This window comes from Solanum verrucosum, unplaced genomic scaffold (genome assembly GCF_900185275.1).
Source record: "Solanum verrucosum unplaced genomic scaffold, falcon-dt-bn FXZP01000081.1, whole genome shotgun sequence".
Classification (NCBI taxonomy): Eukaryota; Viridiplantae; Streptophyta; class Magnoliopsida; order Solanales; family Solanaceae; genus Solanum; species Solanum verrucosum.
The window spans coordinates 1024696-1048986 of record NW_026020233.1 but is presented as its reverse complement, the minus strand read 5'-3'; the positions used below and the strand labels follow the sequence as shown (position 1 = coordinate 1048986).

The window sequence follows — 24291 nt, the reverse complement described above, 5'->3', positions numbered from 1 at the left end:
ATACAAATAATTAATAACATAACAGAGAAAATCATGGAACAAAAAAATTCAAAAAAGGCAAAAAAGATTTTAAATACAAATCAGTTACGTTTTGAAAAGAGCATAAATAGCCATCTTTCCGTCGAGCATTTTTTTGCTTTCTTCTTAAGAACATAAAAAAAATTAAAATAATTTAGTTTGTCTTTCGAATCATTCATCTGATAACTTTCAAAACTTCTTCAAGTTGAATATGACATATTTTTTAAACATAATTTTTCAAAATTGACAACTATAAATTTGTCGCATCCAGTGAACAATCGAAAAATAATCAGGTATTTGGTTCGATTTTTTTATTTGGTTGGATGAGATATTCGTATATGTCGAGTACAAGAGTGTTATTTTTTTTCCTGATTGAATCAGTGAAATCTTTGTATGCATTGGGATTTATAGCTTTTTTCGGATGTTTTGTATCCAAATTATGATGTATAACGAATGAATTTTTTTTTTTTTTAGTTTAGTAGCTGTTTTTCTGTTTGAATGCATACAATAATTTGTATCCCATTAAGTTAATGTAACTAATCGATCATGAACTATATGTTGAATACAACAATATATGAATACAAAAGTGAGATGAAAATACAAAGTTATAAATACAAAGTGAGATTGAATATAAAGTTGTGAATACAAAAGAAATACTCTCTTCATTTGAAATACAAAGTGACTTTGAAAGGTAAAATACAAACTAATGGATCATGAATTATATGTTGAATACAACAATATATGAATACAAAAATAAGATGAAAATACAAAGTTATAAATACAAAGTGAGATTGAATATAAAGTTGTGAATACAAAAGAAATTAAATACTCTCTTCATATGAAATACAAAGTAACTTTGAAAGGTAAAGTAGGCACAAAAAATACAAAACTTGTTGGTATACAATTAGGTTGAATACAAAACAAAAGAGAAATACAAACTTGTTCACATATAAATAGAGATTGAAATACAGAATGAATACCCAATAAAATACAAAATTGTTAGCATACAGTTAGGATGAATACAGATTAAGAAGGAAATAAAAACATGTTGGTATACTAATTGAGATTGAAATACAATGCAACCCTTGGGTAATACACAATCAAATGAGGGAAATTCCCCAAAATTTTGAATATTATTTGGTATACCTCTAGTAATTCTGATTGAATCAGTTATTGTAGACAATCAAATACTTTCCCCAAAATCTAAAACCCTAAAAGCAAATTTCGAATTATCAAATTTTAAAATGTATTAAATATCAAACAAAATAAACATATATATGAATTTCTAGAATCTACAAAATCTGAAAAATTAAAAGAAAATCACAAAAAAAATTGAAAATAATAAATATATGATGAATATTTAAACAAAATCACATAAAAATTGGAAAATTCGACTGAAAATCCGTAATGTATAGAATCAGTGATTTAAACATCAAATAAAAAAAAATCAAAATTGATAATGGAAATTACCTTGCCAACCGAGAAATCTTCTTGAATTAATAAAGAGATTTCTTTTAACAATAAAATTTTTTTTTGATAAACAACAATTTAGCACCTTGAAGAAAGATAAACTTGAAATGTGAAAGGTGTGGAAGAAACGTGAAAGTTGGGGAAGAAACGTGAATGGTGGTGAAAAAAGGTTAATGGTATTGATTTAATTTATTTTTTTCACTTTAAACGATTATTGGTATATAATTTGGTCTAATATAGGACTCTTTCCATAAATAAAATTAATTTAAAATACTAAAATCTGAATACATATTATTTTATAAAAAATATTGTCATTCTGCCATTTTAAATAAATATTTTAAAGTGTTGTTATTTTGACTAATTATGTTAGATATTATGACTTAATTGCTAATTTTCCCATTTATTTATTACAATTTTTAGCCAATTGCTTGCCCTTAAGTTTTCAGAATATTTTGGGCCATTTCCAATTTCCAGTTTAACATTTCAGCAGCACATTTCAAACCGACCTAATGCCTTGATTTCTTTTAATCCTGCCCACCAATTCAATTCTCTCGAGCAACAATTTAGAATTCCAACCCCACCTTCTAATTCTTCATCAGTAGGCCAAATCAATTCCTTACGCCAACCCATTTTATTCAACAAACAAGCCCGGCCTAACCCAATTTTCTCTTCAAATAAACCCAGAAGTTCATTCCAACGTTTTCTCCCTTCCAACGTCTACATCTTCACGACGTTAATAGCAGCAGTATGCAACTCCAACAGTTGGATACATACAACATTCCAATTACTCTGTTACCTGGTCAAAATGAGTGGAATGTACCTGGGTATATTAAGGACGACATAGTGCGGCCTCCAAAGCACAAAAATCTACCTGGAAGGCCATCCAAGAAGTATCATGACAAGGCGTACAACGAGGTATATGGGAAGAAGAGCAAGAATTCTTGTTGTACTTGTGGGTTTAAGGGGCACAATAGGCATTCGTGTAGGAATGGACCGCGTATTGTTTAGTTAATGATGCTTCAATTTTATATCTTATTAGAGTAGAATTGTATCCCAATTTCTAATGCCCTCTATGTTTTATATTTACTATCCTGAAATTATTTGAATATGTTTTCACTCAAAATGTATTCATATCCATGTTATGAAGTTATTTTATTTTTGTTGTATTTAATGTGTACTTACTTTAAGTTTGTAATTGAAAAATTGTATGAGTCATAAAAAATTATAAATACAAATTAGTAGTAAAATAAAATAATTATGAAAATACACTTTTGTTGAAATACCTTTTTTTTTAATACATAACAAATATATTGAGTTCTATTCAAACTAAATTGTATTTATATTTCAATACCAAGTGTAGTTTTATTATTATTTTTTTACTTTAAAATTGTACTGTATTATATATTTACTATCCTGGAATTATTTGAATATGTTTTCACTCAAAATGTTTTCATATCCATGTTATGAAATTATTTTATTTTTGTTGTATTTAATGTGTACTTACTTTAAGTTTGTAATTGAAAAATTGTATGAGTCATAAAAAAATATAAATACAAATTAGTAGTAAAATAAAATAATACTGAAAATACATTTTTGTTGAAATACCTTTTTTTTTAATACATAACAAATATATTGAGTTGTATTCAAACTAAATTGTATTTATATTTCAATATCTAGTGTAGTTTTATTATTATTTTTTTGACTTTAAAATTGTACTTACTATTTCTCTGGTTAAGTTTATATTACAAAAAAGCATGATGTATTTCAATATCAGTTAGTATTCCAAACATCAGGATGTATTTCAATATCAGTTTGTATTCCCTTATTATAATGTATTCATCACAATTTTATATATTGTGTTTTCATCAAATTTATCTTTGCTAATACTACTATGTTTAAAACTACAAAGAGCATACACATGAATACCAAAAAATGTCTTATTAATATTAAATACAAAACATTAAAAAGATGAATAAAAAAGTTCAACAATTTTTATAGTAATAAAAACAGAACTTTATAACTTCAGAAAAGCAACCATAAATCATCCGGTCAAATGTCTTTTACCAAGCTACAACACAGATTGACTATAAAACATACCACAAGCTATACTGCTTAACATTATGCAGTATATATAACTGCAAAATTATATAAAACCTGTACAATATGCACATGAATACAAAACCAAAACTTCAAAACATTAAAATTATGAAGAAAAAAAGTTAAAGAGTTTTTACATTAATAAAACCATATCTTGATAACTTTAGAAGGGTTCCATAGCAATACAAAAACTAATGTATATTAACTAAGAAGATTGACAACACACCAATAATAGGCAATGACTAATCTATTTGAATTGTATCATTATCCTCAAATGCTACATTAATCCTGCTATGTCGCGGAGGTGCTACATTGTCAGTTATAGCTCCGGCATCATTCTTTTGTTGGCCATAATTCCAAAGAAGTGTAGCGTATCTTAACCGTAGAATTAATGCATCGAATTTCCTGCTGGAATTCCTTTTCCGTATGATAGGTATTCGGCAAAAGCTAGCATATATATACCGCATATATTTAAAGACACATTGAATATGTGGAGCTTTTGAAGGATGATTTTTGACATAAAATTCACTTGCCTGCACATGTTCAAATAAATGAATACATACTTGTATAATTACTGATAAAAAATTCTATTTCTAGATAACAAAATAGAATAAGAAAAACTACCTATAAATCTAATAAATTGGGAAACATAAAGGTGCTGAAAAAATACAATATATTTATACAAACTATGTAATATAAGTATATAACTAGATATGGAGAAATACATTAGCTATATAGAATACAAAATTTATCATCACAAATAATTTATATAGATACTGTTAGCTATACACAATATGAATACAGTAGTGAGTTTGAAACAAAAACAGAAAAAATACAAATACTATTGAAAGTACATTCATCCTATAAAATCAACAATAAACATGCAACCACAGAATCAACAATGGACATAACATACAAAACAAATTTCAAAATAATTTAATACCTCTTCATCGTCTTGCTGTAATTCTCCATCAATTCGATCTTTAACTTGAACATCATGGTTTTCAGAACACATAAGTCTCCTTTTTTGGAAGAGCTCTCTTGTGCCATTCTAGCCATAGATCCTACGTTTTCGAGCAACCCTTGGGTAATACAATGAAGGAAATTTTCCAAAATTTTGAATATTATTTGGTATACTTCTAGTAATTCTGATTGAATCAGTCATTGTAGACAATCAAATGCTTTCTCCCAAATCTAAAAACCTAAAATCAAATTTCGAAATTATTAAAAATTAAAATGTATTAAATATCAAACAAAATAAACATATATATTAATTTCTAGATTCTACAAAATCTGAAAATTAAAAGAAAAATCACGAAAAAAATGAAAAAAAATGAAAATCATAACTATTTGATGAATAACTAAACAAAATCACATAAAAATTGGAAAATTCGACTGGAAATACGTAATATATAGAATCGGTGATTTAAACATCAAATCAAAATAAATCAAAATGGGTAATGGAAATTACCTTGCCAATCGAGAAATCTGCTTGAATTAATAATTAGATTTGATTTAACAATGAAGAAAATTTCTTGATGAACAACAATTTAGCAGTTAAAGAAAGATAAACTTGAAAGGTGGTGAATAAATGTGAAAGGTAGGGAAGAAACGTGAATGGTGATGAAAAAAGGTTAATGTGTATTGATTTAATTTTTTTTTCTTTTTAAACGGCTATTGGTCAATAATTTGGTCCAATGTAGGACTCTTTCCATAAATACAATTACTTTTAAATACTAAAATCTGAATACATATTATTTTATAAAAATATTGTCATTCTGTCATTTTAAATAATAATTTTAAAGTGTTGTTATTTTAACTAATTATGTTAGGTATTATGACTTAATTGCTAATTTTTCCTTTCAATTATTATTTTATTAGAGCCTAGGACAGATAGAAGATGGGCCTAAAGCCCAAAAAAGAGTCATTTTTTATTTGAATAGATTAAGAGAGGGAATTTGGCCAAAGCCCACACATTTGGCCCCTTTAGTTTTTAGAGCAAACTACATAAATCCCACTAGTTTAGGTCCTAATTACTAAGATTTCCAATAGTTTCAAATATTACTTCCTCTACCATATTTCATACTTAGGATACATGAGTTTGAATTTGTGCAATACATGTATCTGTCGAATTTTAAAATCGAGATACGTATTTTATTTGTTTAAATTAATTGATTGTAACTGATTTCCTTAATTAGAGGAGTAATTGATGATTTTTAGAATATATGGGCAATTAATTTCTGGAAATTAAATTAATCAAATCTCTTAATATAGGGCAAATCAAGGAGTGTATTTATGTTTAATTAATTTCATTTATTATTCTTTGAAATAATAAATTCATTAACTTTATTATTAATAAAAAAAACAAAAACATGTATATCTTGGTCATGTAATTGATTAATTTCATTTTATTACTCTTAAAATAATAAATTCATTAATTTGATGTATCTATTATCAATAGATGATGTATCCTACAAACTAAACACTTGGATACATGAGTATCATACAAGGACATTCATATGTATAATATAAGTATCTAGTATTAATTTCGTGTATTTGCTATATGTGTCTATTATTAATTTTATGTATCTATTTATATGATCTAATTTTAATTTCATGTATCTTTCATATGTATCTAGTATTAATTTGATGTATCAAGTATCAATTTCATACATTATATTCAAAAACGTGTACCTCGAATACATAGTAAGTTGTAAGCATATACATAAATTATGTGTATCTAAATATGGAATGTAATTGAAACAATCGAATTTAGGAACTACTCACGATGTTAGAGTATCTGCCTTATCACTAATCCAAAAAAAAAAGTAAAAAATTTCAAAATTCTTCCTTTTTTTTAGCATCTGAATTTTTTCTCACAAATACATATAATTTTAACTTAGATACATCAACTCTTAACTAGATACATATACATCTGATGTGTATCCAACATTGTTGCATATCTAATAGTGTATTTATTATGTTAAGTAAAGCTTGGCAAAACTCTTCCCTCTTGATTGAGTCGTTCCTATACTTAGATCTATTCTCGGCTTGAATGTTAACGGATGAAGAGTCAGTCCCTACAATGAAAAACTCATGAGTGAAAATAACAAATAGAAGCTGTTTGATTTAGTATAATATTGTTAATGTGTAGTACCTTTAACAAGAATCATCTGATTTTGAGAATGACTAGCCATTAAATATTTGAGAAACAACAAAATCAAAAAATATAAAACCTAATTTATAGAACTTTTTAAAATTGAATGTCAGAACATTATGAACTTTAAGTCAGATACAAAACCAAGATACATGAGAATAATAAAATAATAGAAACAAACATATATGTATAATGTTGATTTGAACATGCAAATATGTATTGAGAGTATGAAGGAAGAAAAAGGGAGAAGATGGAGGAAGAATGAGGGTTAGTGGACGTGGGGTGGGGAACGGCAGGTGTGATTTATGTGATAAAAATTTTGAGTTGTTAATGTGGACCATTAATTAAGGAGATTAAATTTAAGATAATTATCCAATACCATAATTAAGGGATTTGTGTATCTAATTAAATCTTTTAAAATATGTGGTATAAATATTAAAAGTGGTAGTATATGTAATTGTTTTAAACTAGAGGTAAATATAGTATATATGGTAGTAATGTATGTGTAGCTATGTAGTTTTTCCTTAGTTTTATAGGACAAGTACTAATATTGGGTCATTATCCCCAAAACTGAAATTAAGCCCAAGTACCGATTCAGGCGGACAGAAATCGGACTTGGGCACATATCTTCTCTCTTTTGTTATTTAATTGACTTTGCATGCTAGTGTGTTCACTTAATGTCAAGGTATTTCCCTAAATCAATTCCCCAAAAGATTACCATTTTTGACTACTTATATTTTTCTTAAAATTTGGATAAGTGTTTATTTTCTTACTTCAATTACTTCACTTAAGTAATAATTCCTTATACTATTTCCCTTTCCCCCTAAAAATAACTTAAGTTTTAAGTTGTGTATTTCCTAAACTTGTTAAGTATGCTTATCTTTTAAAAATAATTTGTCAAATAGTTAATTATTGGATAACCGCAAGTTAGCGGATGTTTTAGGTGCCTTTAAACCTTTCTAAAATATTAATATGAACCCCGAACCCCCATAAGTTTTCAATTGATTTACTGTTTTGATCTTTTGAAAATTAATTTTCTTAATTTTTATTTAAAAATTAAGTGGCGACTTTTAAATACTCCCTTTTTTATTTTTAAATAAAACAAGTGTCATTCCGTTCGTTTTTGGATCATGATAGCTATTTGCATCGTCATTTAATGATGAGAGTTGGAATAGTACTAAACAAATATTTGTTCACAAATTTGCTCCCCTAGAATGACTATATATTTGCTTTCCTTGAAAGACTTTTTATTTTATTTAACAACATATAATTTTTTGGCTATCCAAAAAATCCTCATTGTATGGCATCTAATTTATCCTTTAGAATCTCTTGGCTATCCAAAAAATCCAACGTGGTCATCATACCATCCAACTTGATCTATTTAAATTATCTTCAATATACCTCTACCCCAACGGATAGAAAGAAAATTATTTATATTAATCTTATATCAAGTCTTATCATCTCATATTTTATCACAAGTGATCACAATTCATGTCTTTGTCCTTCCTTCACTTCTCCTCATATCCTTACCATCGCCATTATTCTCCTCTAATTAACTGATCATTCTAATTTTACACTTTTCTTCAAGACATCAACATTGAACCATTATATTCATGAATTTTGACTTATCGTTGATAAACATGCATCATAAAACTGTAGTAATAAGTTTGAACAAGTTGAAGTATCCTTTTCAAAATCACACCTCGAGCAAACTATTCTTACTATTTCAAATTTTGTCAATTTCATTCTTAAAATTCAAAACGCTCATTACCAAGTTATTTAGCTAACCATATAACATTCATACTATTTTACATAACGTTATTCCCATCATTAGCGAGAGAGTGAAACAAGAAAATTTTGAACTTAAACCGAATCATATAGCACAATAAGGAATAAAAGAATGAAAGTTTCCTAAAGTCTTGTAGCCTAAAGATAAGTAACATACGTCTCTTCCTAATCCGTAAGACTCTATTAGACTCAGATCTTGTACTCGTGAAACTGATGAACCTAGAGCTTCAATACTAAATTGTCACGATCTAAAAATACAAGTCGTGATGACATCTATGTTTCCAACGGATAGGTAAGCCAACCCAATAAATTTACCAATTCAACTTAATAAATAAAGTGGAAGATAAGTGACAAACAAATATCCTGAACACTAAGTCTTTCATAAGTATTAAATGCAAAAACTTGAACTACCACCCAAGACTTAGTGTCATAAGTACAAAAACTTCTACAATATGATACAAGTCTAAAACTAAAATGACAAGTCTAAACGTAAGAAATACCCTGTCTGAATACTAAGACAACATAATAAATTAAGCGATAAATGAAGGTGTGGCCGCAGAATAGTCAAGTAGCTCATCACAACTTCAAGATGATCAAAACTTAGACTCAAAAGCTCCATGAGATGTACTCGTACTTGGAATCTAATATGCACCACAAGAGAGTACAACAAGTGTAGTATGACTACGAAATCACATGTACCCAATATGTCTCATAGACCAAGGAGTATATAAAAAATAATTCTTTAATTTTACACGTTTACATTGTACTTATCAGTCAAGCTTCACCAAATAGGGATAATTAAATATCACGTAATGTCTAAACACCAATGAAGCACAAAATTAAACAAGAATGAAGGATATGATGAGATTCAATGCAATTCAACACCATGACATGATATGGCAAGTACTATCTCAACTGTATATGCACGATACTTCTCGAAAATACATCGAGAGTTTGTGACTCATGGGGGACTCGCAAGGTTCATATACCGACACAAGCGATCTCTACGTGTCTGTGCGGATAATCTCAACACACTATCATAAAATCAAACAAATCTCTAGCATGGACGATCTCCTTGTACCTAACTTATAATCATAAATTGATCTCAATACAAATGATCTCCACGTGTCAAATCTTTACTCATTCTCAATCTCATGTCAATGCATATGCACAATATAATATCAACAAAAAAAGGTGATGATGCATCTCAATCAATCAAACATCGGTATAACATATGATCACCTCAACCATCACAATTATACGGATTCAATAAAGAAACACAATCACAGAAAAGAAAAAAAATCAATAATACATCAGTTAATACCCATTTTCTTTGACATTCTCGGATTACAATCCATCATTTCATAGTAATAAACTTTTTTCTTTTATAACACTCGTATCAATGCCCGTCACCCCATTGATAAAAAAACCCCATCTTCTTTCCTTACCCATTGTCTATTCGATTTTTATCCTTAATTAGAATAACGTCTCTCAATGAAATCTAGAAAATCTTAACATACCTCGAATATCGAACACATGTCACGAATTCTCAAAATTTTGTCTTTTCCTTTCGTAAAGCTTCATAATGTTCCCAATTTATCAAATATGCATTAAGTAAACGAGTCTGTAGGCATCCACATTACTATATGTCTAGTATACATCCAAAAATTCACCCAAATATATAATCAAGCTCATAATCTTGATGACAATAAACATGTCAAGGCTCATATTTGCTACATTGCAAGCCTAAGATTAAGCCTCAATTTATCTAAATAACATAAATTTCCAATTTTCATATAATACAAGATACCTATTACTCAATTAAGTATACATGTATGTCAATACCTGAATCATAACTTGATAACTATAAAAAAATTGTGAAACCAAAACCAAAGTCATAACTAATATTCTTACTCACGAACCACTGTATAGAAATCTAGACCAAAACTTCAATTCATTTTCATGATTTGCTTAACAATCATTTGACCATAATTACGCAATGATTGGCCCCAAAGTTTTCCCAAGTCCATAACACTATAGCATATACAAAGTTGCTTATTTAAGTTTGCAAATTCAATTTTCTATACTCTCTCTTTCCCACCCATTATTATTATTATTATTATTATTCTCACCTCTATGCATATTTACAAATGCATATATTAAGCCGTTGTTAATTCTTATCTGATGTAGGTTGGTCATCGCTGTAATTGTGCTGAAGTTGTGACGGCCTCTTCAGAAGGTTATTTTTTCTCAAACAAAATATGATCTAAAGTGATATATGGTATTAATTTAAATTATATTATATATGAACTTGACCCATTAATCATCAGTTAAATTAATTATCTAATATTATTCATTAATTAAATAATTATAGTTAACAAGTAAATTCAAAATTCTCATTTAAAATCTATTGAAATAATCAAAACAATAATTTTAGTGCTTAAAACGACTTAACGGATCTCTACATACATGGAGGTCGGGAAGGAAAAATGATAAGGTGAGAGTTCAGATAGTTAGCCAACTAAGCTAGTAAGATATTTTTCAAATATTACATTGAGAAAAAAAATTCTTTCGCTGTCGATCTTGAATTCGATTTTCAACAAGAGCATCTAAATTAAAATGATAAACTTTTGCTCCTTTGGGGACATGATAAAATTGAAACGATATGGAGAAGATTAACATAGCCGGCCCTATTCAAGGAATTTGTAGTATATAAAATATATAGGTTGTCATCTTATTACTGTTCATATTTTGTTGATCAATTTGTCTTGTAGACTGAAAAGACGAATAATTTGATCGAAGTCTAAAGTTGATTTGATTGATAAATCTATTCTAGAGACAGTAAATCCTGAATCCGCCTCTCATTTGGTAGAGTGTATTAGTAAAAATAATGCATGTATTAGTTCTATGTATCAATAGTATCTTGTTTGGTACACCTTTTCATGTTATGTATAACTAATGATATGTATTAGTTATACACTCTATTGTATATTGAGGAGTGCATTACTAATACCATGGAATTCTAGGTATTAGTAATGCAAAGGGATTTAATGCATGCATTAACATGATCAAAGACTCAATTACCCCTCAAAACTTCTTTTACATTTTTTTCACCATAATTGTGAAGGATATTTTTGTAAATAAATATTGTTATACAATGCATGCTATTTTTTATACACAAAATAATGCAATGTATAACTATGTATAACTAATACAAGAATTACTATTACAAATATTATCAATATACTCTATTTAACATTAGTTTTAGAGAAAAGACATAAAGTCACCACTGAAATTATCTCAAATTTTCAAAAAGAACTTTATTGACGTCCTATTACCCACAAAATATTAAATACCTAATATACCATTTCGACTCATTTTTTCACCCGGTAAGACACGCGTACTGCTCACCCTTTTAATTAAATTAATTTAATTTAAATATTAAATTAACACAACCCGATTCGTTTCAAAAGGAAAAAACTCTTTCTTTACTTTTGTTTTCCATTTCTCAGTTTGTCTCCTCACTTTCTTCATCACAACTTTTATTGAAGATCACATGCTTTATTATGATGAATGATGACAAGTTATATTTCACGACTCGGTCTAAATTTATCTCCATTTTTTCTATTTCTCCTTAGAAGTTTAATTTTTTTTAATAATTCAAATTCACTATCTTAAAATTTAATTAGATTGAGGGTATTTACAGGGGCGGCTCAACGTAATCGGAGGCCTAAAGCGAAATCTTAATTAGAGGCCTAAAATCTAAATAAACTTCACATGCATTTATTTAAAATTTGTTTTTCTTACATTTTTAAATGCAAAGTATTACCTAATATTTTTTTATATATATAAATGATTTATTCAATTTCTTTTTCAATTATTAGTTTTAAATAAGATTTTATTAATTCAACGTTGAAAAATATTATTTTACTCGGGCAATCATTATATGAATTGTTAACATAGTTCTACAAGTAATAAGTTGACAAATTTCAAATAAATATAAGAGTTAGAACCATAGCTTTGATGAAGTTGATAATTTGGTTACCCCACATTTTACTATGGTTATTGTAATGCTTGAAAATCTAAGAAGAAATGGAAAAAAACTTTACAATTCAATTTGTTCAACACTTTTCGACTATTAATTGATATTTTTGAAAGAATATTACTCTAATTTATCAACAATTTAAAGAAGAGAGTGGAAAAGGAGTTAAAAAGAAAATAATGTGAGTATTAGTAGAGAGAGTGTAAGAAAATAAAACAATATTTTCTTGATTTCTTCTATTTGAATGGGGTTGAAGAGAATAAAATAATAATTTTAAATATATACTTTTTATCATAAATAATTAATGTTTTTCTTTAAAAAATTAACACATAATTTATTCTTGGTAAAAAATTGAGGCCCCCTAAAATTGGGGGCCTAAGGCCAATGCCTTATTTTTGTATACATAGAGCCGGCCCTGGGTATTTATCATCTGCGCATCGAATTAGCTTCCATTAAGAGTGATGATGTATTTAAATGTAGTTCATCATTTCTCTTTTGAGTCCGTTTTAGGAAAGATTGACATATTTAAATGAAGTAAATAGTTAATAGAGAAAGCAACTAAAACATGACACTCTTTAATTGATTTTTGGCAGCAACAAAACACTTTCACACGCATCATTTACGTGCTCACAAACCAAGCTAAAAAATGGATCCAAATAATATATTTAAAAAGATATTTAGTATTTTTATGAGGTAATAAAACACTCTCAAAATTAAAATATCTTTTTAAAAAATTCAAAAACTTCAACAATAACTTTATATCTTTTTCTCTTATTTTCCATAATTTTTGTTGAATATAAACTGGAGAGTAACCTCATGAGAATATGGAGAGTGTACCTCGGGAGGAGGTAGAATCATAATTTGGGACATGTGTCCCAGACATGCACATGACTGTGACACTTTGAAATATATCGAAATTCCTATATTACCCTCAATTCTAACATAACCGTTTGAACCTGTCCACCTCTCTTCTTCTACATCTTCCAATCAAAAGTCGAGGACATTATCGACATTTCACATGTACCTTCTTCTCCTCCTATTACACTTTGCTATGAAAATCAAATCAAACTGCTCTTGTATAGGTATCACTAGCCGGACCCCTCATTCTCTCTCACTCTGATTCTCTGTTTACTAGAATTTCAGCTTCATTAAAATTCTTTCTGCTCCAGGTATCTACTCTTCAACTTCTTGTAAATTGTACTTTTTACTCAGGTATTATTAATTCTGTATTCTGCTGATAAAAAGGGTTTCTTTTAGGTTGATTTTACTTGGGTTTTTAGGTTTTGAAGATGGGTTCTGTTGTTCTTGAAAAATTGAGTTGTAAGGAATTCTCTAAAGTGTTTATTTTAAAAAACATGACCATTTTTTCCTTGAAAGAGAGGCGGGCGAATCTAGGTTTTTTTTTCCTGATTTATTCAATTATGAGCATTGTTCACTTCTGTCTAAAATAAAATACTCCTTGGACTTTGTGTATGTGTTGTAACTTAATTTAATCATTTCTATATCCTCACAGTTGAGGGAACAGTCACATAACATCAAAACTGAGTTCCCATAAGATCATTTTAGACACTTCACTGCCCCAAACACTTGCTTCATGGCTACTAAATCAAGAATTAACTTTCCAAACAACCTAAGGCCTCATTTGTTCTCTTGTTTTTATCAATATTAAGTTTTCTGAATTTAGGTGCACATCTGAGTATTAGATTTAAATGTTTGAATCAAAAATACATATCTAAATTTTTCTGTAGTAATATGTTGTACTAAGATGTGAATACTAAATTAATTAAGACTATTTATTTTTTTAACATCTAACTATATAAACTTGTATTTATTTAAAAATTAGTAATAAATATAAAACTTGAATAAAACACTAATTTGATCTAATACTGTATCAATAAAAATATTTCTGAAGAATTATATGCAAATTGGTGGTGGTGCTTGCTAGCGGTGGTAGTTGTAGGTGCCGATTGGATATTATATTAGGTGATGGTGGTGGTTATGGGTAATAACTAATGGTCATGGTGGCCGGTAGGCGGTAATAATGGTTAACAATGATTGTTGATTGGAATAGTTGGTGGTGACGACTTATAATTGTGGTGGACGATAGTGATAACCAATGTTTGTGGTGAATGATGACAGTGGTTGGCAATATATAGTGGTGATTATCGATAACGATTGGTGTCTATAACGATGATTAGTAGTGATGATTGTAAATAATGACTAATGGCGGTGACCGGTGACTATGGTGATTGGTGGTAGTAATGGAAGATGATGTCTTAATGATATTAAGATTTTGTTACATATCTTAAGGCCAGTTTGGACATATGATATGAAATCAGATTGATATGAATCTAAGTTTTGTTTGGATAGACAATTTGAATTTCTTAAGTTATATTTTTTCTCATAAACAATTGAATGATTAAGATTCAAACCTAAAAAACAACTGGCAAATTTGATGATTGATATCTGAATGGTTAAAATTAAGAGCTTCATTAAGTGCAAACAAATGAGAGCGTAAGATACTGAACTCAGAATAGTTGGTTACTTTTGATTTAACAAAAGTTAGAAGTTAACCAAGTATATACCTAAAATGTATCTTATAACAAAGTGAAAAATTCTTATAGTTCAGTTTACAACCTAAAAGGAAAGAAAAAGGGCATAGTTATTAAATTTTCAGGAAGGAGAGCATGTGAGTCAGGTAACTCTGCATTATATAGTTTATGTTCTTTATACAATCTGGTTCCTTCAAAGAATTTTCTAACCTTTTTATTTTTTCTCTTTGAAACTTCCACATCCTTAAAGATGAACCAGTAGTAAGTTGAGACCTTAAATGTAATATTGCCTTCCTTTTTCCTTCTTGTTGTTTATAGAATTTCGTAGTATCGTAGTGAATATGAAGGCAAAATCAACGGATGCATTTCCCCTTCAATGTGAGTGGTGACAAAAGCAGGGAGGAAACAAAATATTTTACCCTTTTCCAATGTTATTTCAAGAATTGAACTGAACGTAAGGGAAATTGGGTTTCCTCAAAAAAATTTAGTCATTTTCTCTCTATACTAACCTAACTAGTAATGTAAAAGTTCTAAGTTCCAAAGTTTTTGGAAATGGATGTAAATAGTTCTTAGGAAGATGAAGCACTGATTGAAAGCTGAAGTATAATAAAAAGGGACGCCCATTTTTGTCTTGCATCACCATGTAATGGGTAGAAACAAAAGTGGTGCTCTTTTATTATTTGTTGGCAAAAGTGTGAAGCTTCCTGTATATGTCTCAAGATTTTTGAATTATCATGTGTTGTTTTGGTCAGTCCCTTTATGTGATGTTCTCTTGCAGGACTGTGTTGCTTATGGCTTCCCCTTCCTCTGAACCTACTGCCAAGACTGAGGGTAGCAGTGGCAATGATGCTGGTGGTGGAGAAACATCAGAAGCTATGGGGCATATAGGGACTGATCAACTGTTATTATATAGAGGACTGAAGAAAGCAAAAAAAGAAAGGGGTTATACAGCCAAGGAGCGCATAAGCAAAATGCCCCCATGTACTGCAGGGAAGCGCAGCTCCATCTATCGCGGTGTCACTAGGTATGGCAAAAAAGGCAAATTGTAGATTGTAGTGATGTATTAGTCTCGTTGTGCAAATATGCTTTATTCTTTTGCATATTTGCGTAAGAATCTAGTTTCTCTACATTAAGCTTCCTGAGTTGCCTGACCGACATTGGGTTCTTTTATGGAGGTCTTATATGATCTCTAACATAGAAGAACTTTTCAGCAGTTCATTGCCTTATAGGAGAACATCAGCATTAGTTAATGAATTAGAAAGTTAGGATGCCGGATTTTGCATATTATTGAACGAGCAACATCTGATTAGCTTTCATGACATACATTTAGGCTTTTGCAACGAACACTTTAAAAAGTTTGTAAATGTGAAGCGGGAATAGAGAGGTCAGAGAACTAGGCTGGATTATCCCCTCAAGCTATTAAAGTTTAAATAACTATGTTTATCTGTTCTAAAACGGAAAGGACATGAATACCTAATCACAATAAGAGTAAATTAAGCTACCTGCTATATTTACATATATTCTAGAATATTCACAGGGATTCTAATACTACCCCTCAAGTCGGTGCATACAAATTATATATACCAAACTTGTTATATATATAACTTGTTTTGGGACCGGCTAGGGACATGGTGAGTATGTTTGCAAGCGGATCATTTGATGCACAAACCTTGTGACAATGTCTCTTAACAGTACTTTCTCTCTGAAAAAATAACAATCAATCTTTGTGTTTGGTCCTCTCGTGAAACACTGGACTCGATGCATTGTGAAGTGCAGCCTCATTATCACACACAAGTTCCATTTCATTATTCTCTCCAAATTTCAACGCCTTAAGTAGTTGCTTGATTAATATGAGTTCACATGTTGTCATTACCTTATCCTGATATTCTGCTTCTGTACTCCATCTATCAACCACATTTTATTTCTTTCTTTACCAAGACACCAATTTCCCCAACTAGAACACAATATCTACAAGTGGATCATCTGTCAAAACAACGACCCTGCCCAGTCTGCATCTATATATCAGTTTCAAAAAATTCTGCATCTAGATATCCAAATATTTTCTTATATCCTCGGTCTTTGTAAAGTAGTCCTTTCCCTGGAGCAGATGTTATGTATCAAAAAAGGTGAATAACTGCATTTCAGTGACTGTCGCAAGGAGAATCCAAGAACTAACTTCCAACACTTACCGGGTGTCCGAACCATCCCACGCTATTCCATCCCATTGTCCATTGAACCTGCTCTAATGATCCTCCTTTTGCCGGATCATTGCCTTTGAAATCATAAAAAGCTTATTTTTCAGTAAGTTTAGACATGCTACACATTTGATCCATTAACGTATCAATAGGCCTACAATATGTCATCCCTGTCCCCTCAAAAATATTAAGTGCACATTGCCTCTGTGAAATATCAATTTCTTATTTGGATTGAGCAACCTCAATGCCCTAGAAGTACTTTAATCGACCAATATGGTTGGTCTAAAAACGCTGAAAAAGGTGATGTTTCAACTTTGTAATTTGCTCATCATCATTACATGCACAGACCGATTTAGAGTGATGATAAAATACAGAATGATCAGCTTCACTTCAAACTATGCCAAATTCCTGAATAACCATGCTGAATTTCCTAAACCATGCTCGAGCTGCTACAGGTTATGATGAAGTGCTTGTCAATTGTCATAGTCTGCACACCGTGTTACCACGCTCCCCCTCAACAACAAAACATGATATCAGAGCCTAGTTTAAGGCCAGTAACATATAGGAAGAAAAAAAAATTCCAAACTTGAAAAATTTCAGAGCAAGTTTTCACGGTTGTCTGAAGATAATTCGTTTCCATAGGTTTTGCGATCAAACCAACACCATCACGAGAACCAAAATACCAGCCTACTTCGCCATCTTCCGCCACCGCACGGACCCTCACACGCTGACCAGAGCAGCCCAGATTCCAGCTACATCTGCACATGTGCCGATGCATGTGAGCTCCTTCGGCTTCCGATCTTTTTTGTTCCAGCAGTGTCTCTTGGTCATTCTGAGGCTACCCATATAGGAACCTCCTGCTTCGACCACTTTTTGATGACCAAATTCAATTTTTTAGTGGTTGCTTCCTGTTCTTTTCAATTTTCTGGTGTCTACTTCATTTTTTTCTGACTCAGACAGATTTAACTCTGTTAACATCTACAGCACCATATACTTGATATTTGGTTAAATTCTGCTATGGCCTATCATCATGTTTCTCGAATCAGATATTTTTGTGCTTAGACCATGGTTTCCATCAATTTGAACTATTTTATCACTATTGGAACTCTTGATAGGTAGTGCAAATTACTTATTTTGGTTATCTTCAATTCAACTATGGTGTAAGGGACAAGGTGTTCAGGATCACTTGATTAAACAGGCTAGTGATATTAATGAAAAAGATAGGGGAGGATGGGAATAGTGCCTACTTAATAATTTAGAATGCCTGCACTGCTTGGATGAGCAGGGATTTTTATTTGTTTTAGTTGCTAAAGCAGAATATCCTCTTCATTGGATCTTCACATTTACGTTCTTGGTTTTCTATGTAGGAGGAATGAAGAATTACCTCTTTATGATTTTTAACAAAATAGTTAATGAGTACCTATTGTATGCAATAGAAGATTCTAGGCCTATAGGTTTTGTCTCTTTTCTTGTGTGTTTTTCTGTTCTATTAATTAGAGTCAGATAAGATGGTATATGTTAACTCTCCTTCTGTTTTGACTGTTCTTTTAAAGAAATATTACTTGTCTCAACAATTTCTCTTGTTCCTTGGAAAATTTTGAGCTATGTTTTTAATTTCATGGGACTAGGCATAGATGGACTGGTCGTTATGAAGCTCATCTTTGGGATAAAAGTACCTGGAATCAAAACCAAAATAAGAAAGGAAAGCAAGGTGTTTCTCTTTGTTCTCTAGCAGATATTTTTGTTTCTATTTCATGCTGATCAGAATTCAGCTCGATGCTCCAGTTTTTTTGTGAAAAACTGATGTTTAGAAAGTGTTTATATTGCATGGACATTGGGACATTTATTGCTGCTTGATCTGCATGGGCAGTTTATTTAGGTGAGTACTTGGATTAATCCTTTTCTGAAGTACTGCACATTAAAGGAGATTAGACTGTTAAACATTTCGTGAACAAAATTGGTTGTAGGAGCATATGATGATGAGGAGGCTGCAGCAAGAGCATATGATCTTGCCGCTTTGAAATATTGGGGTCCTGGAACTCTCATTAATTTCCCAGTAAGATGTTTAATATTAGTTTGTTTCTCAGTTTACCAAGCAATACAAGCATCTAGCCCTTCCTCATTCCCTCCTATCTTTCTCAAGGATTTACTACTTCAATTCTCGTCTTGCTTTGTTTTCTTAATTCTTCACTTGCTTAATATTGGGTCTGTTAAAGCTTTGCACCGAACAAAGGAATAATAGATCCTTTCCAAATGTTTCCCAACTGTATCAGGTGCTTTGCAATGGGTATACTTTCATGTACTAAATGTGCTGACCGTTTATGTAGGTGACAGATTACACAAGGGACCTCGAAGAGATGCAAAATGTCTCAAGAGAGGATTATCTTGCATCATTAAGAAGGTGGGTATGCTGTTTGCATATGCATGTGTTTGGTAGAGTATCTGCTGATTCCTCATAAACTCATCTTTGCAGAAAGAGTGGTGGTTTCTCCAGAGGGATATCTAAATATCGTCCGCTATCCAGGTATGCTAGCACAGATCAAGTCTGCATTCATATTACTTGTTGAATTGAAAAGATTACGTGATGAAGGATGAAACGCTGTGGGATTCTCCTGACACATTCACATTTACCTATTTTTCCTGGTATCTTGATATTAATTAGGGTTTCTTAGATGTCATTATTCACGATATCTTCCGTCTTCTCTTCTCTGCATCCAATGTAGTCGATGGGATCTGCAATTCGGTCGTGTGCCTGGAGCTGATTACTTTAACAGCCTGCACTATGGTGAGTACAGTTATTGTCATACAAAAAGAACTTTCTATTAATAATTGTTCATTTTAGACCTTCATTCTCAAAAACTAAAATAGTTCCTTTTAGACCTAGGATTTAGTTAGCAAATCAAGGGCTGAACTCACATCTTATAAATCTTTAAATTTCTCAAAGGTGATAATGCCACAGTTGACAATGAGTACATCGGTGGTTTCTGCATGGATAGAAAGATTGACTTGTCAAGTTACATCAAGTGGTGGGGAGGTAATAAAGCTCGTCAAACAGATTCCCATCTGAAAATGTCGGAGGAAACAAAGGTTGGTTGTCCTGAAGATATTGATAATGAGCTTAGGGCTTCAGAATTATCAATTCAGCAGACTGAACCATATGAGATGCCCCGTTTGGGTGTGTACCAAGAAAAAAAGAATCATAAAAGCTCAACATTGTCTGCTATGAGCATTTTGTCACAGTCTGCAGCGTACAAGAGTTTAGTAGAGAAGGTTGCTAAAAAGAAAGAAAAAGTTGAGAATGATGAGAACGAAAACAAAAGCACTATCAACAGAGTCGACCGTGGGAAGATGATAGAGAAATCAAGTCCTGATAGTGGAAGTGAGAGGCTTGGAGCTGCATTTCTCAATGCTGGGGGATTATCTATTAACAGAAACTTGCACCCACTTACTCCACTCCTGTCAACACCACTTCTCACTAACTACAACATCATAGATCCCTTAGCAGACCCTGTTCTTTGGACATCTCTTGTTCCTAATTTTCATACAGGTTCTTCACGGACTGCCGAGGTGGGTTTATCTCTTATCAATGCTTAGATTATCTTGTTTTGCATACTCTATCTGTATAGAAACATGGAAAGTAGGATAAAAAGTTGATGGAGTGGAAATGTTAATCACCTAGACCCTATGAATCCTAGCATCTGAAGCTCTTAGTTTCACCAATTAATCCAGCTTCACATGAATACTAGATCAAATTAAAGAAGTTGCTAATTTGAAATTTTGTCCATTTAATTATTTAAAAGTGAATTTTTCTTCAGCGGACTGTTTCCTAGCTATATCATCTAATGGAACTTGCACTTAGCTAAGCCTGAGCTCTACTATCCACGTCCACCAGCAATTTAAGTGGGAAAATCATGATTGTTGTTAAGATATACAAAGTGTATTAATATGAGTTTTCTCTTTGAAGAATGGGATAGGACACAAGTACCCCCTAGACTATGACCGAAATCCCATAGACACACCTTAACTAAACTAAGGTCCTATTACCCCCCCGAACTTATTTTTTTTTGTAATTTTGTACACCTTTTGTCTTACGTGGCACACTCCGTGACTCCACGTAATTGAGGCGCGTGGGAGATATTTGGATGCCACGTAAGACAAAATGGTGCACAAAATTACAAAAAAATGGGTTCGGGGGGTGGGGGGTGGTAATAGGACCTTAGTTTAGTTAAGGTGTGTCTCTGGGATTTCAGTCATAGTCTAGGGGGTACTTGTACCTTTTCCCTTGAAGAATTGATAATGTTCAGTTAGTTGTACCTTGACTGCTTGCCTCTGTTATGACTTGTCTGGACCTTGGTTTTAACAAGAGATCCTACTTAGTAGCTAACAACACATACTTCTGCAACCAGCATTAGTGGTACCTCAATATAAGATATACCCTTCCACATGACTATGCCATTTCCAATTTTAAAAGACTGCACATACAATGCAAATTTCAGTAGTATATATTGTTTGAGTAGCATATTAGTTGTGTAGTCGTAATGACTTGCCTTTTGGTAGTGTGTGGGATTGCATAGGCAGTAAAAGGTCTGTGTCCTGTATATAACCAATCATTGTTGTTTAGGACTTCAATGAATTATTAATCCTAGTATGTTTACAAGATGGAGTGAAGGGTGAGCAGCATTTGAGAATGGTTACTTTTCAAGGATTCCCTACAGAAAATTGTGCAGAGTGGAATTCTTCTGAAGTTTGTTAGATGGAAGGATATGTGTATCTCATAAAGCTGATCAATTTCATGCAGGTCCACAAGAGCGAAGCGAGTTCAGATTATACTTTATTTCAACAAGAAGATTAACCTCCACCTCTACAAGTGAGATACAAACTTTCCTGTACATGTAAGTTTGCAGTCTTGTGAAGCATAGGCATACACACTTAATCTTTTGACAGGGTTTTTACTTTTGGTCCATTATGAACTTTATAGGACCTAAATGTTGTTCCAGTACTTGTAAAATAAGTCCCTAGTTTATTTATCCTTTCCAAGTCGCTGCAATGTTGCTCTAGCAATTCCATTTGTCCATCAGAGTTGTTAAGAGTCTTATCATTCCACCCTATTGAGTTCTCCACATGTAGTTTATGAGAATGTATACAAGCATGATTGTGGTATTTATTATTGCAGTTAACTTGAGTAGAATTTTGTTCTTTGCCCCTTCTTGGTTCTAGCTTGACTTATTTATTTCTCTCCTTCTGGTTGAGAAACCCATCTCTAACCTCCAGGAAACACAGGATGCCACCTCTGTTGAACTATAGTTTCCTCCTATGTTGCTTGGACTCTCCATGCCACACCTGTGTCGGATCCTTCAAAAATGCGCTACTTTTGAAGGATCCAACACACCCTTTAATACTTTAGGAGAGTTCGAGCAACATAGGTTTCCTCTGAACATTTCATTGCTTATTTGAGATTTGAAAAGGCAGCTTGTCGCTAAAAGTATGTTCCCATCGCTACAAGTCAATTTGGTCTCTAAAGGTGCACGCACCAGATACCTCTTATTTTTTCACTAAAATAAACCCTAATTCCCTCATACGACCTTGAAATTTTCAACGATTCTTTTTTGTACGAGTCTTAAATATTAATACAGATCTAGTTGTTCGGTCAAAACTCAGTTTCGAGCTCGTTTGCTTCTAGTTCTTGTATCAGAAATGTGTGATTTGATTTTCTAATTACTAGACTAGAGTTTCTTATTTATTAGTATTATAAGTAAAAGCGGGAACAAAGCCAATAATATTAGTGCTGCTGATTGTAGTTCAACTTTTAGCCTTTGATCTGTTGGTTTTAGAATTTAGCTTCTTAGTTAGTTTATAACTTGGGGAAAACCCCCCATCCCTCAATTTTTTACCCAATTTTGGGGATTCAATCATGAAATATATGATGGAATAGTGGGAAAATAGTAATAGGATGTGCAACATTCTGAGCCTACACCTAGAAACATTGTTGGTTTCAAGTGAAGTCAAGAGACCTGACTTACTACTACCATGTAGGTTATAACACATGCGGAAACTATTTGAAAGATGATCACAAAATATCAAGAAAAAACAAGCTCAGGAATTCTATTTAAAGATTTGAAAATCTAAATAATATATACGTATATGTTTGAAAAACAATGCTGAATGTTATAACTCAACTGACTCGTCTATGAAGCTCTGAAGATAGGTTACTAAGAGAAGACCCCAAGTGACATGCATACTCTGCTACCAACATATACTAACTACTAATACTCTAGATAAACTGAAGCCTCCCGAAAGCAAGGAGGTCTCATCGAGGTCGGATGAAAGTGATTCAAATAATGCGTGTGCTGTCAGGAGTAGGTGAATCTGCATTATAAAACAATGCAGACCAAATTGACGTCCATGAAATGTTCGATATGTAAAATAACTGAATATAACAATAGACTAAAACTAAATAAATTGGGCTGAATGAATAACTTTGAAGATATACTAGAATAAGTCAATCGAATAGTATGAAGTAAGAATTTTCAAGTGAAGTCGAGACATGTTCTAAAACTGATTAACTAAAACTTGATATCTGAATATCTGAGATTGAGAAGAGAAAACATAAAATAGTATGCAAGTTATGCCCGAAATATATATATAAAAGTACTTACTTAGATATATTTCATAAATATTCTTCATAGTTTTTATCTTTAAACATATTGTTTCATGTTTGAGACTTAGAATTTTGAACGGTCAAATAAAAATTATAATCCATAGATATTAGTAACTATAATAAAGCTCAAATCAAAATCAAATCAATACTAATGCTAGCAAAAAAAACTGATTCAATATTAAGAATGACAATAATATTGAATATTTGTTCTTTAATTTTACATTGGTTTAGTTAATTAAAATACATAACCTAATTTAGTTTCTCTTCAGTATTTAGTCATGTAGTTACTACTTATTAGACTTATGTTTGCATGG

The 24291-nt window shown here is 31.3% G+C and overlaps 1 protein-coding gene across 1 annotated transcript; it reads left to right on the top strand.

The window, feature by feature from the left end:
• The first annotated feature begins 4757 nt into the window (after nucleotides 1-4757).
• Nucleotides 4758-22391, top strand: LOC125832760 (AP2-like ethylene-responsive transcription factor At2g41710). Its single transcript, XM_049511955.1, has 11 exons — nucleotides 4758-4768; nucleotides 13686-13741; nucleotides 15903-16148; nucleotides 18948-19030; nucleotides 19190-19198; nucleotides 19287-19375; nucleotides 19647-19720; nucleotides 19793-19843; nucleotides 20043-20104; nucleotides 20264-20886; nucleotides 22118-22391. The coding sequence occupies exons 3-11, from the start codon at nucleotides 15916-15918 to the stop codon at nucleotides 22169-22171; spliced, it is 1278 nt and encodes a 425-aa protein (XP_049367912.1). The 5' UTR covers nucleotides 4758-4768; nucleotides 13686-13741; nucleotides 15903-15915; the 3' UTR covers nucleotides 22172-22391.
• Nucleotides 22392-24291: the final 1900 nt, after the last annotated feature.